At 37.5% G+C, this 19,776-nt stretch overlaps 2 protein-coding genes across 4 annotated transcripts in view; one reads left to right on the forward strand and one right to left on the reverse strand.

The window, feature by feature from the left end:
- Window positions 1-1,652: 1,652 nt before the first annotated feature.
- LOC110108257 (probable potassium transporter 11) lies at window positions 1,653-10,357 on the forward strand. 2 transcript variants are annotated; one of them, XM_020838819.2, is made up of 9 exons: window positions 1,653-2,226; window positions 3,161-3,389; window positions 5,521-5,766; window positions 6,087-6,137; window positions 6,543-6,800; window positions 6,910-6,962; window positions 7,170-7,284; window positions 7,367-7,621; window positions 9,275-10,357. In XM_020838819.2, the coding sequence occupies exons 1-9, from the start codon at window positions 2,107-2,109 to the stop codon at window positions 10,285-10,287; spliced, it is 2,340 nt and encodes a 779-aa protein (XP_020694478.1). In that variant the 5' UTR covers window positions 1,653-2,106; the 3' UTR covers window positions 10,288-10,357. The 2 variants fall into 2 exon arrangements, with proteins under 2 accessions (XP_020694478.1, XP_020694480.1); XM_020838821.2 differs by having other exon boundaries at window positions 1,656-2,226; window positions 3,164-3,389.
- Window positions 10,358-12,808: 2,451 nt separating this feature from the next.
- Window positions 12,809-19,776, reverse strand: part of LOC110108255 (trafficking protein particle complex subunit 3) — an 18,868-nt gene continuing 11,900 nt past the window's right edge. The window contains exons 4-5 of one of the 2 annotated variants that reach the window (XM_028696126.1): window positions 13,559-13,741; window positions 12,809-13,048 (exon numbers count right to left, since the gene is read on the reverse strand). In XM_028696126.1, coding sequence (XP_028551959.1) covers window positions 13,022-13,048; window positions 13,559-13,741 — 210 coding nt within the window. In that variant the 3' untranslated portion in view covers window positions 12,809-13,021. Of the gene's footprint in view, window positions 13,072-13,558; window positions 13,742-19,776 lie in introns of both variants that reach the window. The other variant, XM_020838818.2, reaches the window with a different exon arrangement.

A 19,776-nucleotide genomic window follows, 5' to 3' on the forward strand; every position in this document is an offset into this window, starting at 1 on the left:
GCGTAACTTTTCGTATGTTTCTGAGATGATATTTGTGCACGTTTTGAGAATTTTCTGGAAGATTTTTATCAGGTATTTTGAAGTCTGTGGCGTTTTGATTGAATTACGAATTATCAGGATGTTGAAAAATGTTACTTCAGTACAATGAAAGTCTTAAAGCTAGATTCTGGATTTTTAACATTTGTCGTGGCCCGACGCGAAGAGATTCGTTCTGGTCAGATTGGGTCGTGACAGAAACTCCTCCTCGACCACCACCGGAATTCTTCCTGACTTCCACGGGATGCCAGAATTTTGTCCGACTTTCACAGGACGCTGAAATACTGCTCGACTTCCAAGTGATGCCGGAATTCTACCCGACCTCCAAGTGATGCCGGAGTCCTACCCGAATACCATCTGACTTACATCGCCCACCGATTACAGTCCTTCCGACCTATGTCACCCGCCGACTACGGTCCTTCGGACTTACGTCACCCATCTACTATAGTCCTTCTGGCCAAACAAACACGTCAATAGTGATTCTTTGCATTCCTACCATGTAATGTACTCTGCAAGATGTACATCAAGCTAAGGTCTTCCCCCAAGGAAGAACCTCATTTGTAATCAACTGCAATAACAGTGGATTCATTCAAATTGGGCTATGCCCCGTGGTTTTTTCTCCTTTTCAGGGGTTTTTCACGTAAAATATTGGTGTCTCATAAATGCTACACTCTCTCTCTTATCTAATTGCGTGCCGAATTTTCGTACAATGCTAAGACGCTAAGCTTTATATTTCTCTATCGTCGCGAATACTCCAAGACGCAACATGGCTAGATATACCTCTTCGTATATAAGTGCTAGTTGTGGCCTCATTATCCTCATGCGTCTATGCCAACCCTTGACTATCATCCTCATATACCATCACTAGATGCAACATCACCTTCTTGCCACATGAGTGATAATCTCCAGTACTGAGCAAAAAAGTGATGTGACCCATTTTGGATGATCTCTGATTGCCGTCTAGGTCCGCACAGAATAATTTTTCCTAACATAAATCCCTAAGGTTGCCAAATTAACTCCTTCATGATTTCAAAATTGCTTCAAAATAAAATATATTTGATTCATAGCACAGCGACGCTCTATTCAAATGCCAAAGAATTGAAATTATGAACTATGCTTCACAAAAAATGGTATACCACTTTCAAGTTCATATAAAATTAATTTGTATCAATCTACAATACTTTGAATATAAGATCTATTAGATCTTTAAGAAAAATACTTCTTTGTATCATAAATATTTATACAACCAACTTAGTTGTCTTTTTTCCATTCTTATCCATACAAACCATATAAATGATTCACATATAAATATTGCTTTTAATATATTTAAAAAATATATATTTTATAAATAAATATAATTACATAAAGATTTTATGATAAATATCTAAATCCACCTTCTGTGTTTTATTAGGTATATGAGGTCGAATTTATGTTTGCAAGCCCTTTGAATCTTTTAATGGTATAATATCTTTTAGCCTTAAAAAAAATAAAAATAAAAATAATATCTTTTACCCAATCCACCAGTGACGATCAACGTGACTAGCATTAGAATATTAAGAAAAAACAGAAGTAGAATACATTCAGTTACCTTCTCCTAGCCCGCCCTTCTCTCTCTTGCTCTCAGCGGCCCCCATTCTTCTTTCTTCTCTCTCTAAAAATCCATCCAATGGAAGGACAAATCTCGCGGTCACTCTCCATTCGAACTTCCACAGGCTATATGCTCCTCATCTGCAACGCAAGCAGATGCCTTTCATCTATTCTCTATTCTTCTCGGGACCACCCTTTCCTTTCAAACTGTCAGCTTCCATTCCAGGTTTTCGATCATCCGAGGCCAAAACCCCCGGAGATAAGCCTGCCTCACATTTTGTTTGATCGATGTGGTTAGGAAATTTGTATTTTTTTTGGCTTCTGAGTTGGTAATTGAGAGATGGGATTTGGCATCTTGGTTAGAAGTTCATCTTTGGTGTTTAAGGTTTGATTGGAATTGATATATTTTGGATTGTTGATTTATTGCGAGTTTTGGATTGGGGATTGTGGAGTTAGGATTGAGAGTGGAATTTGTGGGTTTTGATGGCGTCGATTTCGCTGGAGGAAGATGGTGGGAGAGGAAGCATGTGGGATTTGGATCAGAAGCTTGATCAGCCCATGGATGAAGAAGCTGGAAGGCTTAGGAATATGTACAGAGAGAAGGTATTCTTTTGCTACTCCCTTTTTCTAGGTTGCTGTGGCTGCTTCTTGTCTATTTTTGATTTTTTTTTTGGGAGAAGTATCATTCCTTCGTTTCATAAAAGAAAAATAAAATTGTATCTTATTTTACATACTCTTCATTTGTTTTGCTTTTGTTGATCACAGTATATGGTAATTACTGAAGTTCTTGCCCTGTATTTATAAGGAAAAATGGGTTTGAAAGATGTTTTTTGATATCAGAGATTTTGGAAAGTTCTTAGTTTATTCAGATCTTTGAAATAAGGCTAGTAATTTCTTTATAGTTATTTCCACCATGCTATTAGGAATGGCTGATATTCTGGATTTTTTTTTCTTTTTTGCAATTTTCTATTTTTCTGATTTATTTTTTGTTTTGTAATTTTCTATATTTGCAGTAATCTATGACACTTTTCAAAATACAATCATCTATTGTTTCTTTGCTGCATAGATGAGACATTTTGTTGGCTTCCTTTTTGTTCTTATTTTTTCTTGTTGATCAAATTGCACACTGTGGTGAACCGGTGAGGTGCGTTGAGGGATAGATTTGAGTTTTTTCATGCAGTGAGGCCTCCCTGAATTTTATTGGCAATTCGATCTGCTTTTGAATCTTAACTCTTTTTCCTGAGGTTGGGGCCATGGAAACACTTCTTTTACGTGGCGATCATTATGGCTGAGTAGCATATTTCTTTGACAATTTTGATAATTTGGTTTACAAGTAAAGTCTTACTTTCTATTTAATTAATAATCATATTAATTCTGCAAACAAAAGAAAAAAAAAATATTAATTCTGCAATCTGCATGATATTATATTTCGTGAATGAAAATACAAAATGAATTCCTTTTGTTTAGTCCAGCATTAAGCCCTTTTGTTGTTATTAAAGAAGATTTTACTAAACTGAAAATTTGTAAATCTTCTTAGCAGAAATTCTCGTCATTGTTGCTTCTAAGACTATCATTCCAGAGCCTTGGAGTAGTATTTGGAGATTTGGGCACATCGCCATTATATGTTTTTTATAACACATTTCCTCATGGAATAAGCGATCCCGAAGATGTTATTGGAGCCCTTTCTCTGATTATATACTCTCTAACTCTAGTCCCGCTTCTCAAATATGTCTTTGTGGTGTTGAGAGCAAACGACAATGGCCAAGGTAAAGCATTATTGTTCTTATAAATGCAATTTTTATGTTATTAAATCTTTCTACCGCAAGCTGTTCATGGTGAACTCTCATACCTTTTGAACTATTAAGAAGTACTGCTTTCCAACTGTAATTGGAATCTAGTCATGATTATTCGACAAATTTTACACTGGCTGTCAACTACCTAACGCAACCCTTCACTTTTCTCATCCAGGACTTGGGACCTGACAACGGCAGTGTTAAATTGGAATCTAAGTCTAACAAAAAAATTGCTTAAGCATGCTTCTTTCAGTATGATTTTGAAAGCAACAATACTGACTTGGATGCTATCATTAGTGAAAATTAAATGAATCTAGCATCAAAGGCTTTAGAATAATTGCTATGTATGTTATGAGGATTCTAGTCTGTAAACAAGCTTGATTATTTATTATTTATTCTAATTTAAGGAATATACCAGCATTTTCATATCATTCATATTTTACGTGATTTTGTTATCTCAAAATGATGGAAAAATCAAGAAACCGACCCACAGCTAGGATCTCATTGGCAACATTTTCTATAAATGGCTCATTTGCAGTCCTATATAGTCAACACAATAAAGTGTAATCTAGTTTATTGCTTTACATGCTAAAATGCATGGCTTTAGTTAATCTACACTGCCTAAAAACTTTGTAATACTATAAATAACCACCGCTCTTTCATGGTCATCTTAGCCCCTTTCCATAAGAAGATGTTGATTATTTAGAAGTTGTTCGTGCTCTATGGGAAGGAACAACTAGTTTCGAACTACGAGCTGCTAATTTTGCATCAGCTACTTGGTTTGTTGTCTTCACAAGTATCACCTTAGCATGCTTTTGAAAAGTCTAGATATTTGAGTAACCTATTGATAAATTTAGATCTTTCTTAGCATTTCATCCTCCTGAAATGAACTTTCTAGGAAATTTTATGTGAAATTACTGCTATGGGTTTCTAAGGTTAAAATCAAGTTCTGAAATAATATGATAAATTCAGCAATGAATTATAAACCCATAAAATTAACAAGTGAATTTTATTTCCAAAAATTAAAATTTTGATTTGCCGATGTTTTATCAGAATCAAGATTCTAAGCAAGTCAATATCAAGTTATGTTGATGAAATAGACAAAATAGGAAAAATGAGGACCCACATTGATACAAGGAGATGTTTATCCTCGAAATTAGGTGTTCCTATTTGTACTACACTTGAAGGAATCACACATTCAATTTGTTCTCACAAAATAGAATCTAGAAAGAGAAATTTTAGTCAAGCTAAAGTTTTTTTTTTACATGCCTCGTAATATTTATAGGCTCCTACTATCCAATGCTAGTAGATATGGTTAGCACAAAGCAACCCCAATTTAGTTCTAGTAATCCTAGAATTCAAGCCTTTATATTTGATCCAAAATTTAAACAACCATATAGAAGAAAATCCCATGAAGTCTATGTTGTGTGAAAAAACCTGGAAACTGGTTAGGTGAAATCCATGAATAGGAAGAATAACGAATACCGTAAATAGTGGCAAACGCTTATCAAATCCTTCACGTATGTAGCAGTAGAATAGATTGTGACCATGTAGTCCCATGCATAAGCAATAGTAAAATTCTCCACACAATTAGTAATAGGTAAGCAGATATACTGCAAATGCCATCTAACAATAAAGCCAAGTTCCAGCAATAGGAAAAAATAGCCCCACATGCCCAACACCAAATCACAGCCTAAGTCAAAATTCCAAAAGATAAATCCAACATCCACCTCCCAAATAGACCAAGAAATATGCCACCACCCAAACGTTAACTTGTACGAATATTCCACCACGAAGGAATTGGTTGTTTTTTAAATGATTCAGTTGTATGATTTTTCGGGGTTTGTATTTGTATATTTTGTTATTTTATAGCTATTATGTCTGTTCAACTAATATATCTACACTGCAAAAATGCAAATCGAGGACTAAACCACATATCTCTAGATATTTTACTAGTTTGAATTTTGAGGTATTTAACTATTTTTGCAAATGAAAGATTCGAGAATCATTCTTAATGCTTAATGCAAACTTCTAAATGCCCCAAGTTTTCTCCAATTCCTCTTCCTTGATACTGATGCAATTTTTCATGCTATGTATTTTGTAGGGGGTACTTTTGCTCTATACTCATTACTTTGTAGGCATGCCAAGATAAACACCATCCCCAACCAGCGTAAAACTGATGAAGAAATAACAACTTATAGTCGCCAAACATATGAGGAAAATTCACTTGCATCAAAAGTTAAGTCATGGTTAGAGGCTCATACATACAAGAGAAATGTTATTCTTATTCTTGTTCTTATTGGAACTTGTATGGCTATTGGTGATGGTATACTTACTCCTGCCATTTCAGGTACATTTTCTCCATAAATGGTCTTTTTCTGTTAGGATTACCTTTTCCCTTCTCTGCATGTTGTCTGTTATTCACATTGCTCCGATGCTCTCACTCTTACATTTCCAATATTTATTTCTGATAACAAAAATGAAATTATTTCTTATCTTATTGATTTTCAATCTGATGCTGCGTTAATTAATTCAGTATTTGCCATTCTAAAAATAGTTAATCAGTAATATCTAATCATTGCTTATGTTTCTATTGGTTTTCAAGATCATTTGTGCTGTTTGACGTATCTTTAAGCACTAATGATGAAACTTGCTGAACTTTGTTTGCAGTGCTCTCAGCATCTGGTGGAATCAAGGTTAACCACCCTGAGATTAACAAAGGTAATTTTGAGGATATTTGTTATTTTAACTGCTTGCGTGGCTTTGGATTAATAGTGAGCCTCAAGTCCTTGGCATTTATTCCCCATCTTTTGTTGAACACTGTACTATCATGGATGCTTCCAAAATTTTGAACTTCCATAACAAAAAATCACCTTTTTTGCGGTAAAATACTGTTTTATTTTTCAATTCATTTATCACAATGTGTTTGGCACTGAAAGAGTTCCAAAATGTTAATTCCTCTTCTTTTTGTTCATATTCTTCCACACCCTTCCCATGGCTCCCAACTGCCTCATAGAAAACCTCTCTGAACAACCTTAAACCTTTGCTGCTATGCACATTTTGTATTGAAATGGTGTGGCATAACTGATGTTTTTTTTTTTTCCATTTACAATCTCAATATGACAGATGTGGTTATAGTGGTGGCGGTGATCATATTAGTTGGATTGTTCAGCGTGCAACATTATGGTACAGACAAAGTTGGCTGGTTATTTGCTCCCATTGTCCTACTTTGGTTTCTTTTAATAGGAGTCATAGGAGCAGTCAACATCTGGAAATATGACAGTTCGATTCTCAAAGCTTTCAATCCAGTTTATATAGTTAGATACTTCAAAGGTGGTCATAGGAATTGGACTTCCCTTGGAGGAATCATGCTAAGCATTACAGGTTATCCCCTCTAAATATTTAAATGATTATTTTTCTTGGTCATCAAATTAATTCTATTTACTTGCAGCTGCTAAGCTGAGATTATATATATGATACTTCTTTTTTTCAGGAACTGAAACCTTATTTGCTGACCTATGTCATTTCCCTGTTCTTTCGGTTCAGGTAAATTATCTTGTTTAAGCAACCATTTTTAGGCTTCGTTTAGGACAGCTTTCTTCTTGCTTTTTAAAGCGGCTTTCTAGTACAAAAATTAATTTTTTTTGTACTAGAAAACTATTTTAAGAAGCAGTAAGAAAGCTGTCCGAAACGAAGCCTTAATGTTGACACTTGCATACAACCGACACAAGAAGCAATTTACTTGTTATGCAGATTGCTTTCACTCTTGTTGTGTTTCCATGCCTTCTTTTGGCATATTCTGGGCAAGCAGCTTACATTATGCAGCACCAAGATCATGTTTGTAATGCATTTTATCGATCAATTCCAGGTTGGTCATCTTATCTACCTTAGCTTCAAGCCATACGTGTATATCTTGTTTGAAATAATAGCGATGCTTTATTTACATGCAGATAGCATATACTGGCCAATGTTTATTGTTGCAACTGCAGCAGCTATTATTGCTAGTCAAGCCACAATATCTGCTACGTTTTCTATAATCAAGCAGGCACTTGCTCTTGGTTGTTTCCCAAGGGTCAAGGTTGTTCACACATCAAAGAAGTTTCTTGGACAGATATACATTCCTGACATTAATTGGATTCTTTTGGTTCTCTGCATAGCTGTTACCGCTGGATTCGAAAATCAAAGCCAGATTGGCAATGCATACGGTAAGCCTGTTTCCTCATTTTTTCCCCCTTTTCGAGGTGATTTTCATATTATTTGAACTAGGGGTGTCAATTTGGGTCAACGGGTCGGGTTCGGGTCCAACTCGAGTTGACCCGGGTGTAAACGGGTTGACCCGAACCCAACACGTTTAGCTAAACGGGTCAGGATATATAACCCGGACCCAACCCATGCGGGTTACCGTGTTGACCCGACCCGACCCGCAAACCCGAACCGAACTTAATGGGATTTCAAAAAATTAAGTTACACGGCATCGATTGGATGTTTTTTTCTTCTATGTATGCGTATTATAACCCCATTGATTGGATTATTTTTTTGGTTAGTTTAATGGTAAATATAGATGCATATCTTAATATATATATTGCTTTTTTCAAAAAAAAAATATAATAAAAAAAAAAGTTTATTAAAATTTAGTTACACGACATCGATTATTTGTATGTTTAAAAAACTCAGCGGAGTTCAAATAATTTCTTAGCCATCGTTTAGAACAATTTTACATAATTATTTTTTCTTTAATTTCAAAAGATTTTTTACTAACAGGTTATCAGGGTCGACTCGCGGGTTTTCGGGTCGACCCCAGCCCGACCCGTTTAACAAACAGGCCAAAAATTCGAACTCGGACCTGACCCGTTTTACAAACAGGTCGACCCAAATCCGGATTTTTTCGGGTCGTGTTGATTTTTGAAACCCCTAATATGAACTATGCACAAAGTTCACCTTTAATGAATACCGTCAACTTTTATTTCTTGTCATTCTTCTTGTTTTAGTCACATTGTTTACAGACATCATGCCTGAAAAACTAGAATGAACGAGAAATTTCATCTCATTCATGCATCTCTCTTTGCAAAATAAATTCCTTTTACTTCACTTGATTGCTTGTGAATTTGGTTGGCCTGCAATGGTTTACGGTGCATAATGTTGGCCATTAAAAGAGAAGCATACAATTAAGTTAAGTGTTGTAAAAATGAGAATGCTCAGGTGGATGAGTGGCTTTACACTTAGAGATAGAATGTGAAACAAGCATATAAGTGAAAAGGTTTGAGTAGCTACAGTGGCAGATAAGATTAGAGACAATCGCCTTAGATGGTTTGGTCATATAAAATGTCGCCCTTTTGATAACTTGGTTATGAGAGTATATGTATTAAATTTTGCCTATGTTAAGAGAGGTAGAGGTAGACCTAAGAAAATTTGGTTAGAAAAAAATTAGAAATAACATTTTTTATCAGATTTAAATGTGAATTTGACTCTTAACCGAACACAATGGAGAAAAATGATTCATGTAGCTTACCCCACGGAATGGAATAAAGGCCTAATGATGTTGTTTTCCTTATATTAAAAGGAAATCTAGATTTTTGGTTATTATATCCCAGAAAATTTCCCTTTGTTGTATGCTGCAGGTGCCTATCATGTTTTTCATGTTATGGTTTTTTTGTAGATTAGCCAATGCGGACTTTGGACCTCTACTGAGTGAATTTTTCCTGCACACAAGTGTTAGGGTAGGATTTAAGATCGTTCTACCATATTTTAGCTATAGTACTATGAGTTGATTATTTCATGTTTTTTGGCTTTATTTAAATCTGGAATCAGGTGAAGGAGGCCCTATACTTGTTTTTAAAACTAAATATATTCTATGCCAGGAACCGCTGTTGTACTTGTCATGCTAGTTACAACCTTGTTGATGATCCCTGTCATGCTCTTGGTATGGCGAAGCCATTGGATCCTCATTTTCCTCTTCACTGCTCTCTCCCTTCTAGTCGAGCTGACATACTTCTCTGCAGTCCTATTCAAGGTCAATCAGGGTGGATGGGTCCCTCTTGTCGTAGCCGCCGCCTTTCTCCTCATCATGTTTGTTTGGCATTATGGCACAGTGAAGCGCTACGAGTTCGAGATGCATTCAAAAGTTTCGTTGGCTTGGATCGTCGGTCTAGGCCCGAGTCTTGGCCTTGTTCGTGTCCCTGGCATTGGTTTTGTATACACTGAGCTAGCAAGTGGAGTTCCCCATATCTTCTCACACCTAATAACCAATCTTCCCGCAATCCATTCAGTCGTCATCTTTGTTTGTGTGAAGTACCTCCCAGTCTATACTGTTCCAATGGAAGAGCGTTTCATTGTTAAGCGAATCGGTCCGAAAAATTTTCATATGTTTCGGTGCGTCGCAAGGTACGGATACAATGACCTTCACAGAAGGGATGATGACTTTGAAAAAATGCTATTTGATACCATCTCTACTTACGTTCACCTCGAGACGATGATGGAAGGCTACACTGATTCAGAAGACTTTACTTTTGATCCACAAAGGAATGTCAAGTCTGTTGATCTTGTTGCCGACAATGATGTTGCAGACTCCATTGTGGAGATGGCAAGCAATCCATCACTAGACTGTATAACATCTGCTCCATCGCCGCACCCGGGTGCGATTTCGATTAGATCCAGTGATGAAACTGATTTCTTGAACAGGTGCAAGGATGCTGGGGTGGTGCACATATTGGGCAACACAATGGTGATGGCTCGAAGGGACTCGGATCTTGTTAAGAAGATTGTTGTGGACTATATTTATGCATTTCTTTGGAGGATTTGTAGGGAGAACAGTGTGATGTTGAATCTTCCCCATGAGAGTTTGTTAAACGTTGGGCAGATATTCTATGTATAATTCATGCAGTATAAGGTTTCAATGAAATTTTGAGTTTCTGTATTTTCACTTTTATGCGTATGCTTATTTATGCTTCTCTTTTCTCCCCCTTATATCTTCAATGCATCTCATTTTATGTTCCTTTGTGCGTTTGGAAGTTTTCTGTTCGGCCTGAAGTGTTTTGCAAGGAACTATTTGTTTGGAGATAATCAATGAGTAAATGTATTCTCTGATCTTCCCAATAGACTGCATGGTGTGGATACTAATACCAATGTTTTTAAAATTGGGCCGGTCCAGCAGGTTCAACAGGTTGAATCGGTTCTTGGCCGGCCGGTTCGAATACACTATGAAACCGGCTAAACAAAGAACTGGTCCCACCAGCTAAACAAAGAACCGGTCCCACCAACAAATAACCGGTCCCACCACTGTTCGGACCATGAAACTAGCGAACCAAAGAGTGGGCTCAAACCGCTCAATTAAGCGTAGACGTGAAATCTCAACCATGTGATTTCGATCATGCAGATATTTGAGAAATAACTCAAGTAAAAAGTAAAACCTAAGTGTATTTCGGTATTTCTTCAACTCCTATAACTCCCGAAGCCGCACTAACCGGTCTGATTTTCAAAACTTTGACTAATACTCACAAAGTTAGTCTCTTTTCATACAATATAGTATTTAGAGTATTTATTTATATCAGTATAAAGTGCCTATATTTGGCACTACATATTTGAAGTTATATAGTATTGAATTTCTACACTGTTTCTTTTAAGTTTTTGTTTCAACCTTTAAAGAAGATGAAAACCATGAAATTATCTAACAGTTTTAATCATCCTAACGTTGGCTTAATGTGGACTTTAGTAGTATAATGGCTCTTTATAGGAATAATTAAAGTGAATATATGTGTATATAATAAATAATTTTAAATGAATCAATTTCATATAAGATATATGATTCAATCACATTTGAGTATGATTCGAGCAAATATTTGATTTAGTTTCAAATATGATTTGAATTTGAACCATTTTCAAATCATTTTCAAAACATGATCAAAGTTTATTCAACTATTGTTCAATTTAGGTACCAAAATAAAAACGATCTTTGAAGAACGTTCAGTTCAATCATTTGTTTAACATATTTAAATCAAGTTTAGGAAAAAATTTGGTAAAATTTGAAGATTATAATGGTATATCTAATATCTTTCTTGGTTTAAGGATTCAAATTGTTAGAGATATATATATATAAAGGTTTATTTTCAAAATTCAAGCGTATTTTGATCCAAATAGAATTTTCCTGAGACCTTTCAAGAAAAATGGAATGATAAACATAATCTTCTAGACATTATATGAATATATAAAGTCAAATATACACATTAATGAAATAAGAACAAATTAAATTCAAATATTATTTAATTTTTTTTTTTCTTGCAAAATCATGCCAAAGTTAAATTTAAGCTAAAATTAAAATCTCTTGCACTCAATCATGAATGCTTTCCATCCAACCAACACCCCAACCTCCCAAGTTCTCAATTTTTGCATTGCACTATGAACACATTTTGTGCAAAATGAATCTCTACTTTTAAAAAAAAATATTCTGTTTGGACTACAGACGGTGTCCAGAGGCAAACCAGAATGCGCCACATCACTTCTCTGCTCGATATTTATGCTATGTATCATTATGTATCAAATTACATGATGCATTCTATTTGATCTCCAGATTGTCCGATGTCCACACATAATAATTTCTCATACATTACAAATCTTATCAAGGGGTGGTTAAGCGGCTAATAGTTGAAAATTCGTGCAGGCCAAAATATAATATGAAGTAAATAACATATTTTAAACATCTTATAGCATTTGATTGCTTGCCAAAAAAAAAAATAAGAGTTTAATATTTTGTGCTAGCAAATTAAAATATAATATTTTTAAATAAGAATCTAAATGATCCCTTGTTTAAAAAAAATAAGGGACCAAATTAATCTTTGTATATAGTCAAGAACTATTTTGATACTTCAAAAAAATTTACTTCTCAATCATCATTTTTATATTTATTTAAATATATTTTTCTGTGACAATTTTCAAAAAAATACAGTAAAAATACCCCAACCGAAATTAATATTATTTTTATAGATCATTTTTCCAGCCATTAAAAAAAAACTTTTCCAAATGAAACCTGAATCAGATGAACAGCTTCAAACCTGAATTAGAGGATCATCAATCATCAAAAATTAGAGATGGTTTAGATGGTTTAAATACTTACTAATCTTTAAGGAATAATCATGCCACCATTAGGAGAAATTATTAGGTGCGGACACCAGACGGAGAGACCGTCCAATTTTCTCTCTGTCTACAGTAAAAACGCAGTCAAAACGCAACTGTTACAGTAACTACGCTTTTACTATAGACAGAGAGAAATCCGAATGATTCTCTTTGTCTGGTATCCGCACCTAATAATTTGCCCACCATTAGAGATGGCTCTTCAAGTTTAAGTACCATCAACTAGCTAAGTTATGAGAGCAAGGAGAGAATAACCATGCCATCATTCATATCCATTGAATAAATACAATATGATGAATATGAAGTACCCAAATAGTGAAAATCTGAGTTCTTAATTCATATTCCATATATAACTTCAAACATAACGATTACAGAAAAAAAAAAAAGTTCAACACTTACCAGATTTGTTTTACTCGTCATCTTTGTATGGGTATTCCTCTGGAACTTGTTTTATAAGTTTGACGCGTAGCTCATATGCATCATCACCATGTAGCATATCTCGTACCCAACTGACCTCGGTTTTCATGGACACCTGAATTCAAATTTAGTGTGTTCTGGAGGTTCTTTAAAGCTTACAAATTCTATTCTCAAGAAGCTATTAATGTTTCGTTTGGGATGGCTTTTTTATTGCTTCTTAAAGCAACATTTTAGTACAAAAAAGCTACTTTAAGATGCAGAAAAAAAAAAGCCGTCCTTAGGCTTCATTTGGGTAGACTTTCTTACTGCTTCTTAAAGTAGCTTTATAGTACAAAAATTTTAATTAGCTTAGGCTTCGTTTGGGACAGCTTTCTTACTGCTTCTTAAAACAGCTTTCTAGTACAAAAATTTTAATTTTTGTACTAAAATTTTTGTACTAGAAAGCTGCTTTAAGAAGCAGTAAGAAAATTGCTTTAAGAAGTAGTAAGAAAGCCGTCCCAAACGAGCCTAAAAGCTAATTAAGAACTGCTTCAAGCTTGAAATGATAAAGCGACAGAGAAGAAATAAGACTGGAAAGAAAGGAGTAGAGAGAAAAAACGAACCATCTCTAAGGCACCTCTAACAACTCCGCTTAAGATATTGCAGTAATAAAGGCCTTGGCAAGTGTCTGGAAGCTCAACAAATTCAACGAGTGGGTTATCCTCCAAAACGAGGCTGCAAGTAGTGCCCTCAACGTCCCAATTGGTTACTGTTGCAGTAACACCCAAGAACATTTTGAAACCGACCTGTTTCATCGACATTATAAGAGCTTTATCGTACTTATCGCTACTAATGGCAGATTTTAAAGAGTAATTGCAGATAGCCTGATGAAAAAGAGAGTTTTCTTTTTGTTTGCCTTTTTCCTTTTGTTGATTGTGTGTATGGGTGTTTTTTTTGGTTTCTTGTAAGCCAAAACATCATCATAAAAACATAAAACTAGGTAAATTTCCCGGTTGGGTACCTGGGTTGGATATAATAAAAGTAGGCATGTAAAACTCCACAAAATTTCAAGAATAAAAAAGGGGTGTAAAATGAAACAGTTGGATTTTTTTTTAGATAACTTAAAAAATCCTGTGAATTTGTGAAACTTCTCTTGAAATGATCAATTTCAGTGATGAAGTTTATTGTTAGACCGGTCCAGTCAGCCCATGAGGGACCGGCCTTTGTATATACCAAGCGGAAGCCTGGTTCCGCACAGGGCATTGTTTGCAACCCTTGGGGTGGGGTCCACATCTTAATAAAGAGAGACGAGGGGTGCAGGTGAGAGGAAAATTTGAATTGAAGGGGCTGTTTTGATATTTTACTTTGAATTGTATGCTTTTAATAGTTGTTTTCACACTAGGGTTAGGGTTAATCTTTATTTTGACTGAAATTAGGTTGTGCTTAGGGAATTTTGGGCTCTAGCTTCTGGCTAGGGTTTGAGAGAATCGTATCTTCCTCTCCAATTGAAGATCATTATATCTTGTTGCTTTTCTTTCATAATTCTTACAATAAAAGTGATTCGAGGAGTGTTCTTCCAATTTTAGCTTGTGGTTTGCTATTTTGGGTTGAAAGCTCTCATATTTCTTATCAAATTGGTGTCAAAGCACTCTTTAGGGACCTATGGCGGCGAAGAAGATGGAAGTGTTGGAAGGTGAGATTGAATAACTCAATACCGAAATGGATGAGAGGTTTTCTAGAATTGAAGGAAGATTCACATCCGTGGAAGGAAGGTTCTCATCCATGGAGAACCGCTTTGGAAATATGAAAGACATGATAAAGAAGTTGATTGAAATGCAATCGAAGGCTTCATTGATTATTCCTACGGATGATCGGAAGGGGAAGACAATTCAGGGAGATGATGATGATGAAGTGGAGAGCATTTTCCCTTAAGGACCATCCAAGAATATTTTGATGGGAGGTGCGTCGGGGTATCCGAAAGAGAGGACAACAAGAAGAGGGGAATCTGAACCCTTTTGGAAACCACCTAGGCATGAGGGAAGGTGGATCGATGGAAGCTATGATTGGGCCGAACTATGGGGTCCAAATCAGCCAAGGGAAGAAGGGAGAGAATCGCACCACCATTACACAGGAGAAACCAATAATGGGAGAAACTGGTGGGATATGGATGTGAGTCGAGGAAGTTAAAGATGTCGGTCTTAGAAGGGGAAGATGCTCAGGGATGGGTGTATCAAGTAGTGTGTTACTTTGCTATCAATGGGCTGACTGAAGGAAAAAAAAAAATTATGGCGGCGGTTCTATGTTTGGAAGGGAAAGCCCTAGCTAGGTTTCAATGGAGGGAGGCTAGGCATTCGATCTACTCATGGGGAGAATTTAATGAGTGTTTATTGAAATATTTCCGAGTCATTAGAGATGGAGACCTTAACAAGTAGTTCTATGCCCTAACAAAGAAGGGGACGGTTATGGAGTACCAGGAGAAGTTTAAGCTACTGTAATGTAGGCTGAGAGGAATCTCTGAGGAAGGATTGGAAGGGAATTTCATGAAGGGACTTGGGGAGGACGTATGAGCATATCTCAAGGTGCTTAGATCAAGAAGGCTGAGAGAGATGATGGAGCTTGCTCAAAGGGTGGAGGAAAAATATCAGAAGGAGAAGACTAGCAGAAACAACATCATGGGAGGGGCTTATAGGAGTACCTCTACAATCCTAACACCTAGAACCCAGATAGTGTCCTTTCAGAGAGCAGCTCTAAAGGAGAAGAGTAATGGAGTTCTTTCAAGAGACAACTTCAAGGGACTTACAGAAGCAGGGGTGTAAGATAAGAGGGTAAAAGGGTTATGTTTCGGATGTAATGAGAGGTATATGCCGGGGCATAGGTGTAAGGACTGAACTCTTCAGGTTCTCACCATCTGTGATGATGAGGAAGCTGAGGAGGGAGGTGGGAGTAAGGCAGTAGACATGACAGAGGTCTCCTTGAACTCATTGGTGGGGTTCGCTCCAAATCACAATATGAGGGTGAGAGGATAAATAGCAGACAGCAAGGTAGTGGTGTTGATATATAGTGGGGCTACCCACAACTTCATCTCCAACCAAGTTATATACCAATTGGGGGTGAAACTGGTGGACATCAGGTGCTATGGGATGATGATGGGGACTGGAAAGACGGAGACAAGTAGATGAGTGTGTAGGGGAGTAATCCTGATTATACATGGAGTCCAAATGAGGAAGGATTTTCTCCCATTGGAGCTAGAGAACACTGATGTCATCCTGGGGATGAGATGGCTGCAGACCTTGGGTGATACCAAGGTAAATTGGGGAACGCTGACAATGAAGCTGATGGTGGAAGGGAGAAGGGTCGTGATTAAGGGAGATGCAGGGCTTTGCAAAGCCATAATGTCTTTCAAAATTATGGTAAGGGCCATACAAGAGGTGGAAGGATAATTTTTGGTGGAGCTGCAGAGCTTAGAGGAGATCAAAGTTTAGAGGAAGAGGGGGTATCCGTCTTTCGATATTGTCGGTTATACAACAGTTCAGTCAGATTTTTCAGCCACCTCAAGGGTTGCCACCACCAATGGAGCAGGAGCATGCCATCACTTTGAGGGAAAGGGTATCACCGATCAATGCCAGGCCGTACCGCTACCCTCAGACCCAGAAGAATGAGATTGAGAAGCCGATCATAGAGATATAGGAGGCAGGGATCATTAAGTCAAGCATGAATCCTTTTTCTAGCACCATTCAACTGGTAAAAAAAATATGTAAGCTGGAGATTTTGTGTGGACTACTAGGCCCTGAATAAGGAGATTGTGCTAGACAAATTTCCTATTCCGATGATAGATGAGCTTTGTGAAGCGGTAGTATTCACGAATATGGACCTTAAGTCCGGATACCATCAAACCCGGATGAGGAGGATGTTCCAACGACGACATGCAAGACACATGAGGGACACTACGAGTGCTTTGTGATGTCATTTGGCCTCACCAACGCCCATGCTACCTTCCAGTCCCTCATGAACAAGGTGTTCCGACCATACCTCAGGATGTGCATCATGTCCAAGGAGCATTTGGAGTATTTGAAAGTGGTCTTAGAGGTGCTATAGGAGCATCAACTGAGGGCCAACCTAAAGAAGTGTCATTTTGAACGGGCCAATGCATAGTACTTGGAAAACGTAGAATCTCAGGGGGGGGCAACCACTGATTAGACCAAGATTAAGACCATGTTGAAATGGCCTCTGCCTAGAAATTTGAGGGAGCTGAGAGAATTCCTAGGGTTGACTAGGTACTATAAGAGATTCGTGAGAGGATACAACACCATAGCCTGACCACTGACCGAACAGCTGAAGAAGGATAGCTTCTTATGGAAAGAGGCAGTGACCTAGGCCTTTGAGAGGTTGAAGACAACCATGACCGCGTACCTGTTCTAGCCCTACTCGATTTCAGCCAGATGTTTGTGATCGAGACTAATGCATCAGGATGTGGATTGGGGGCAATGCTCATGAAGAACCATCGGTCTATAGCTTACTACAGCCAAGTGTTGACATCCAAGATCAGACTGAAATCAATCTATTAAAGGGAGTTGATGGCTATTATATTAGCTATTCAAAAATAGCAGCCTTACTTGTTGGGCTGATATTTCACTGTTAAGACAGATTAGAGAAGCTTGAAGTACTTGTTAAAGTAGATGATGGTGACCGAGAAGCATCAAAGGTGGCTATCAAAGTTGTTGGGCTATGATTTTGAGATCCAATATAGGCTAGGGTTGGAGAATAAGGCGGATGATGCTTTATCTAGATGCATGTGGGAGCTCCAAGAGTTAGTCATTTTGATATTGTTGATGTTGGATTGGGGGGCTATTAAGGAGGAGAGTGTGCATGATGAGGAGTTAAGAAGGATTAGAGCGGATCTACTGAAAGATGAGAGTAGCCACCTTAGTTATTCTGTAGATGGGGAGATACTGCTCTATCAAGGGAGGTTTGTGCTATCCCAAACCTTGATCCATATCCCACACTTGCTACATGAGTTCCACGGAAGCGCTTTTGGGGGGCCCTATGGTGTGCAGAAAACATACATGAATTGGCTGTAAAGTTATATTAGAAGGGGATGCACAAGGATTTAGAGGAGATGATGGCTATGTGTGAGATAAGCTAGAGGAAAGTGCATGGACATGGCTCCGAAGGGACTACTACAATCCCTAAGCTCTTCCAAGCAGAGTGTGGGAGGAGGTCTCCATGTATTTCAAATACGGGTTACCCTTATCCAAGGGGTTTACAATTATTTTGGTGGTGGTGGACAGATTGAACAAATATGCTTAGTGACACAGTTGTTGGCATTCATTAGAGAGGTGGTCAGATTATATGGGATACCGAAATCTATAGTATAACACTTTATATCATTCGACATCCTAGATGACTCCTTTTAAAGTGTTGTACGTAATGGATCTGCATCATTTGATGCACTTTGGGCAGAGTAGTACACCAATTTTTTTAGTAAGGCGGTACTTGGAGAGGAGGGATAGGGTGTTGGAGGAATTGAAAATACACTTGTTGAGGGCCCAGCAAATCATGAAAAGGTAGGCAGATGGGGGCAGAAAGGACATTCAATTTGAGGAAGGGGATATGGTGTATTTGAAGCTTTGTCCCTATAGATAAATGACAGTGGCTAGCAAAAGAAATAAGATGTTTGCCCCGAGATACTTTAGCCCTTATGAGACATTAGAGAGAATTGGAGCAGCGGTGTATCGTTGAGGTTACCACCAACTGCTACCATACACCCGATATTCCACGTTTCATAATTGAGGAGAGTTGTATGGGACCATGCAGCAAGTGCAAAGTTACCAATGACATTGACGGAGGATTTGGATGCGGTTTTGGAACCACTGAAGTTGGAAGGAGTGCGACAAGGAGAGCGAGGAAGTAAGGAAGTGTTGATAAAGTTGAAGAACTTATCCAAATATGATGCCATGTGGGAGTTGTATAAGATGATTAATCATCAATTTTATTCCTTCCATCTTGAGGACAAAGTGGTTCTTTGGTAGAGGAGTATTGCTAAACCGGTCTAGGAGAGATCGGCCTTGATGCATACAAACTTCATTTCAATTTTATTCTTAATTTGAACTTAATTGTAATTTGAATTTTATATATTTTTTTAATGTTTTTTCTACCCTATGATGGAAGACAACCAATGATCATGTATAGGTTGTGCTCTTGGACATGCTATTCCTATGGTGTGCTAGTTTCTTTGGTGCCATGACATTTGGGCTGACTTGGGTTTGACCCAAGTTCCGTGGTTGTGGTTTAGTTGATTCGGGTATGTGCTAGTTGTCTTGCCAGCTGATGTCTTGATTGTTGGGATTTAGTTGCCTTTATTAGGTTCATTTTTCTGCTTTTGTGCATCTCTCGGTTCATTCCCCCCTTAATGCCTCTTCGATTCTTCTGTCTGTCCCGATACACGCCCCTGACGCCTGTTCCGTTCATTGGATGTTCTTGTTTCCCGCGTGCCCCTTCTTGTGCTGCTACAGGCGGCTGACTTCTGGTATTTTATCTCCCTCTATCTTATTGGTTTGAGTGGGCAACTGTTTGGTTGTTTGGTTCCCTTTCTTCACCTATATATTGGTGCTGCTTTGTGACATTTGGGAGCAAAATTTGGTGAGTGATAAACACTAAGACCTGAGGGTTTCTTCTTTGATAGCTTGCGAGTTATGTACCCCCTTTTTCTTATCCTATATATAATTTCATCTCGGGTTTCTTATATATTTCTTCTCTCCGCAAGTTTTCACCCCCATTTGTATCTAGGGGTGACAATTTCGGGTCATGGATCGGGTTCGGGTCAAACCCAAAACTGACCCGG

This window comes from Dendrobium catenatum, unplaced genomic scaffold (assembly GCF_001605985.2).
Source record: "Dendrobium catenatum unplaced genomic scaffold, ASM160598v2 fragScaff_scaffold_716, whole genome shotgun sequence".
In the NCBI taxonomy this organism is placed as follows: Eukaryota; Viridiplantae; Streptophyta; class Magnoliopsida; order Asparagales; family Orchidaceae; genus Dendrobium; species Dendrobium catenatum.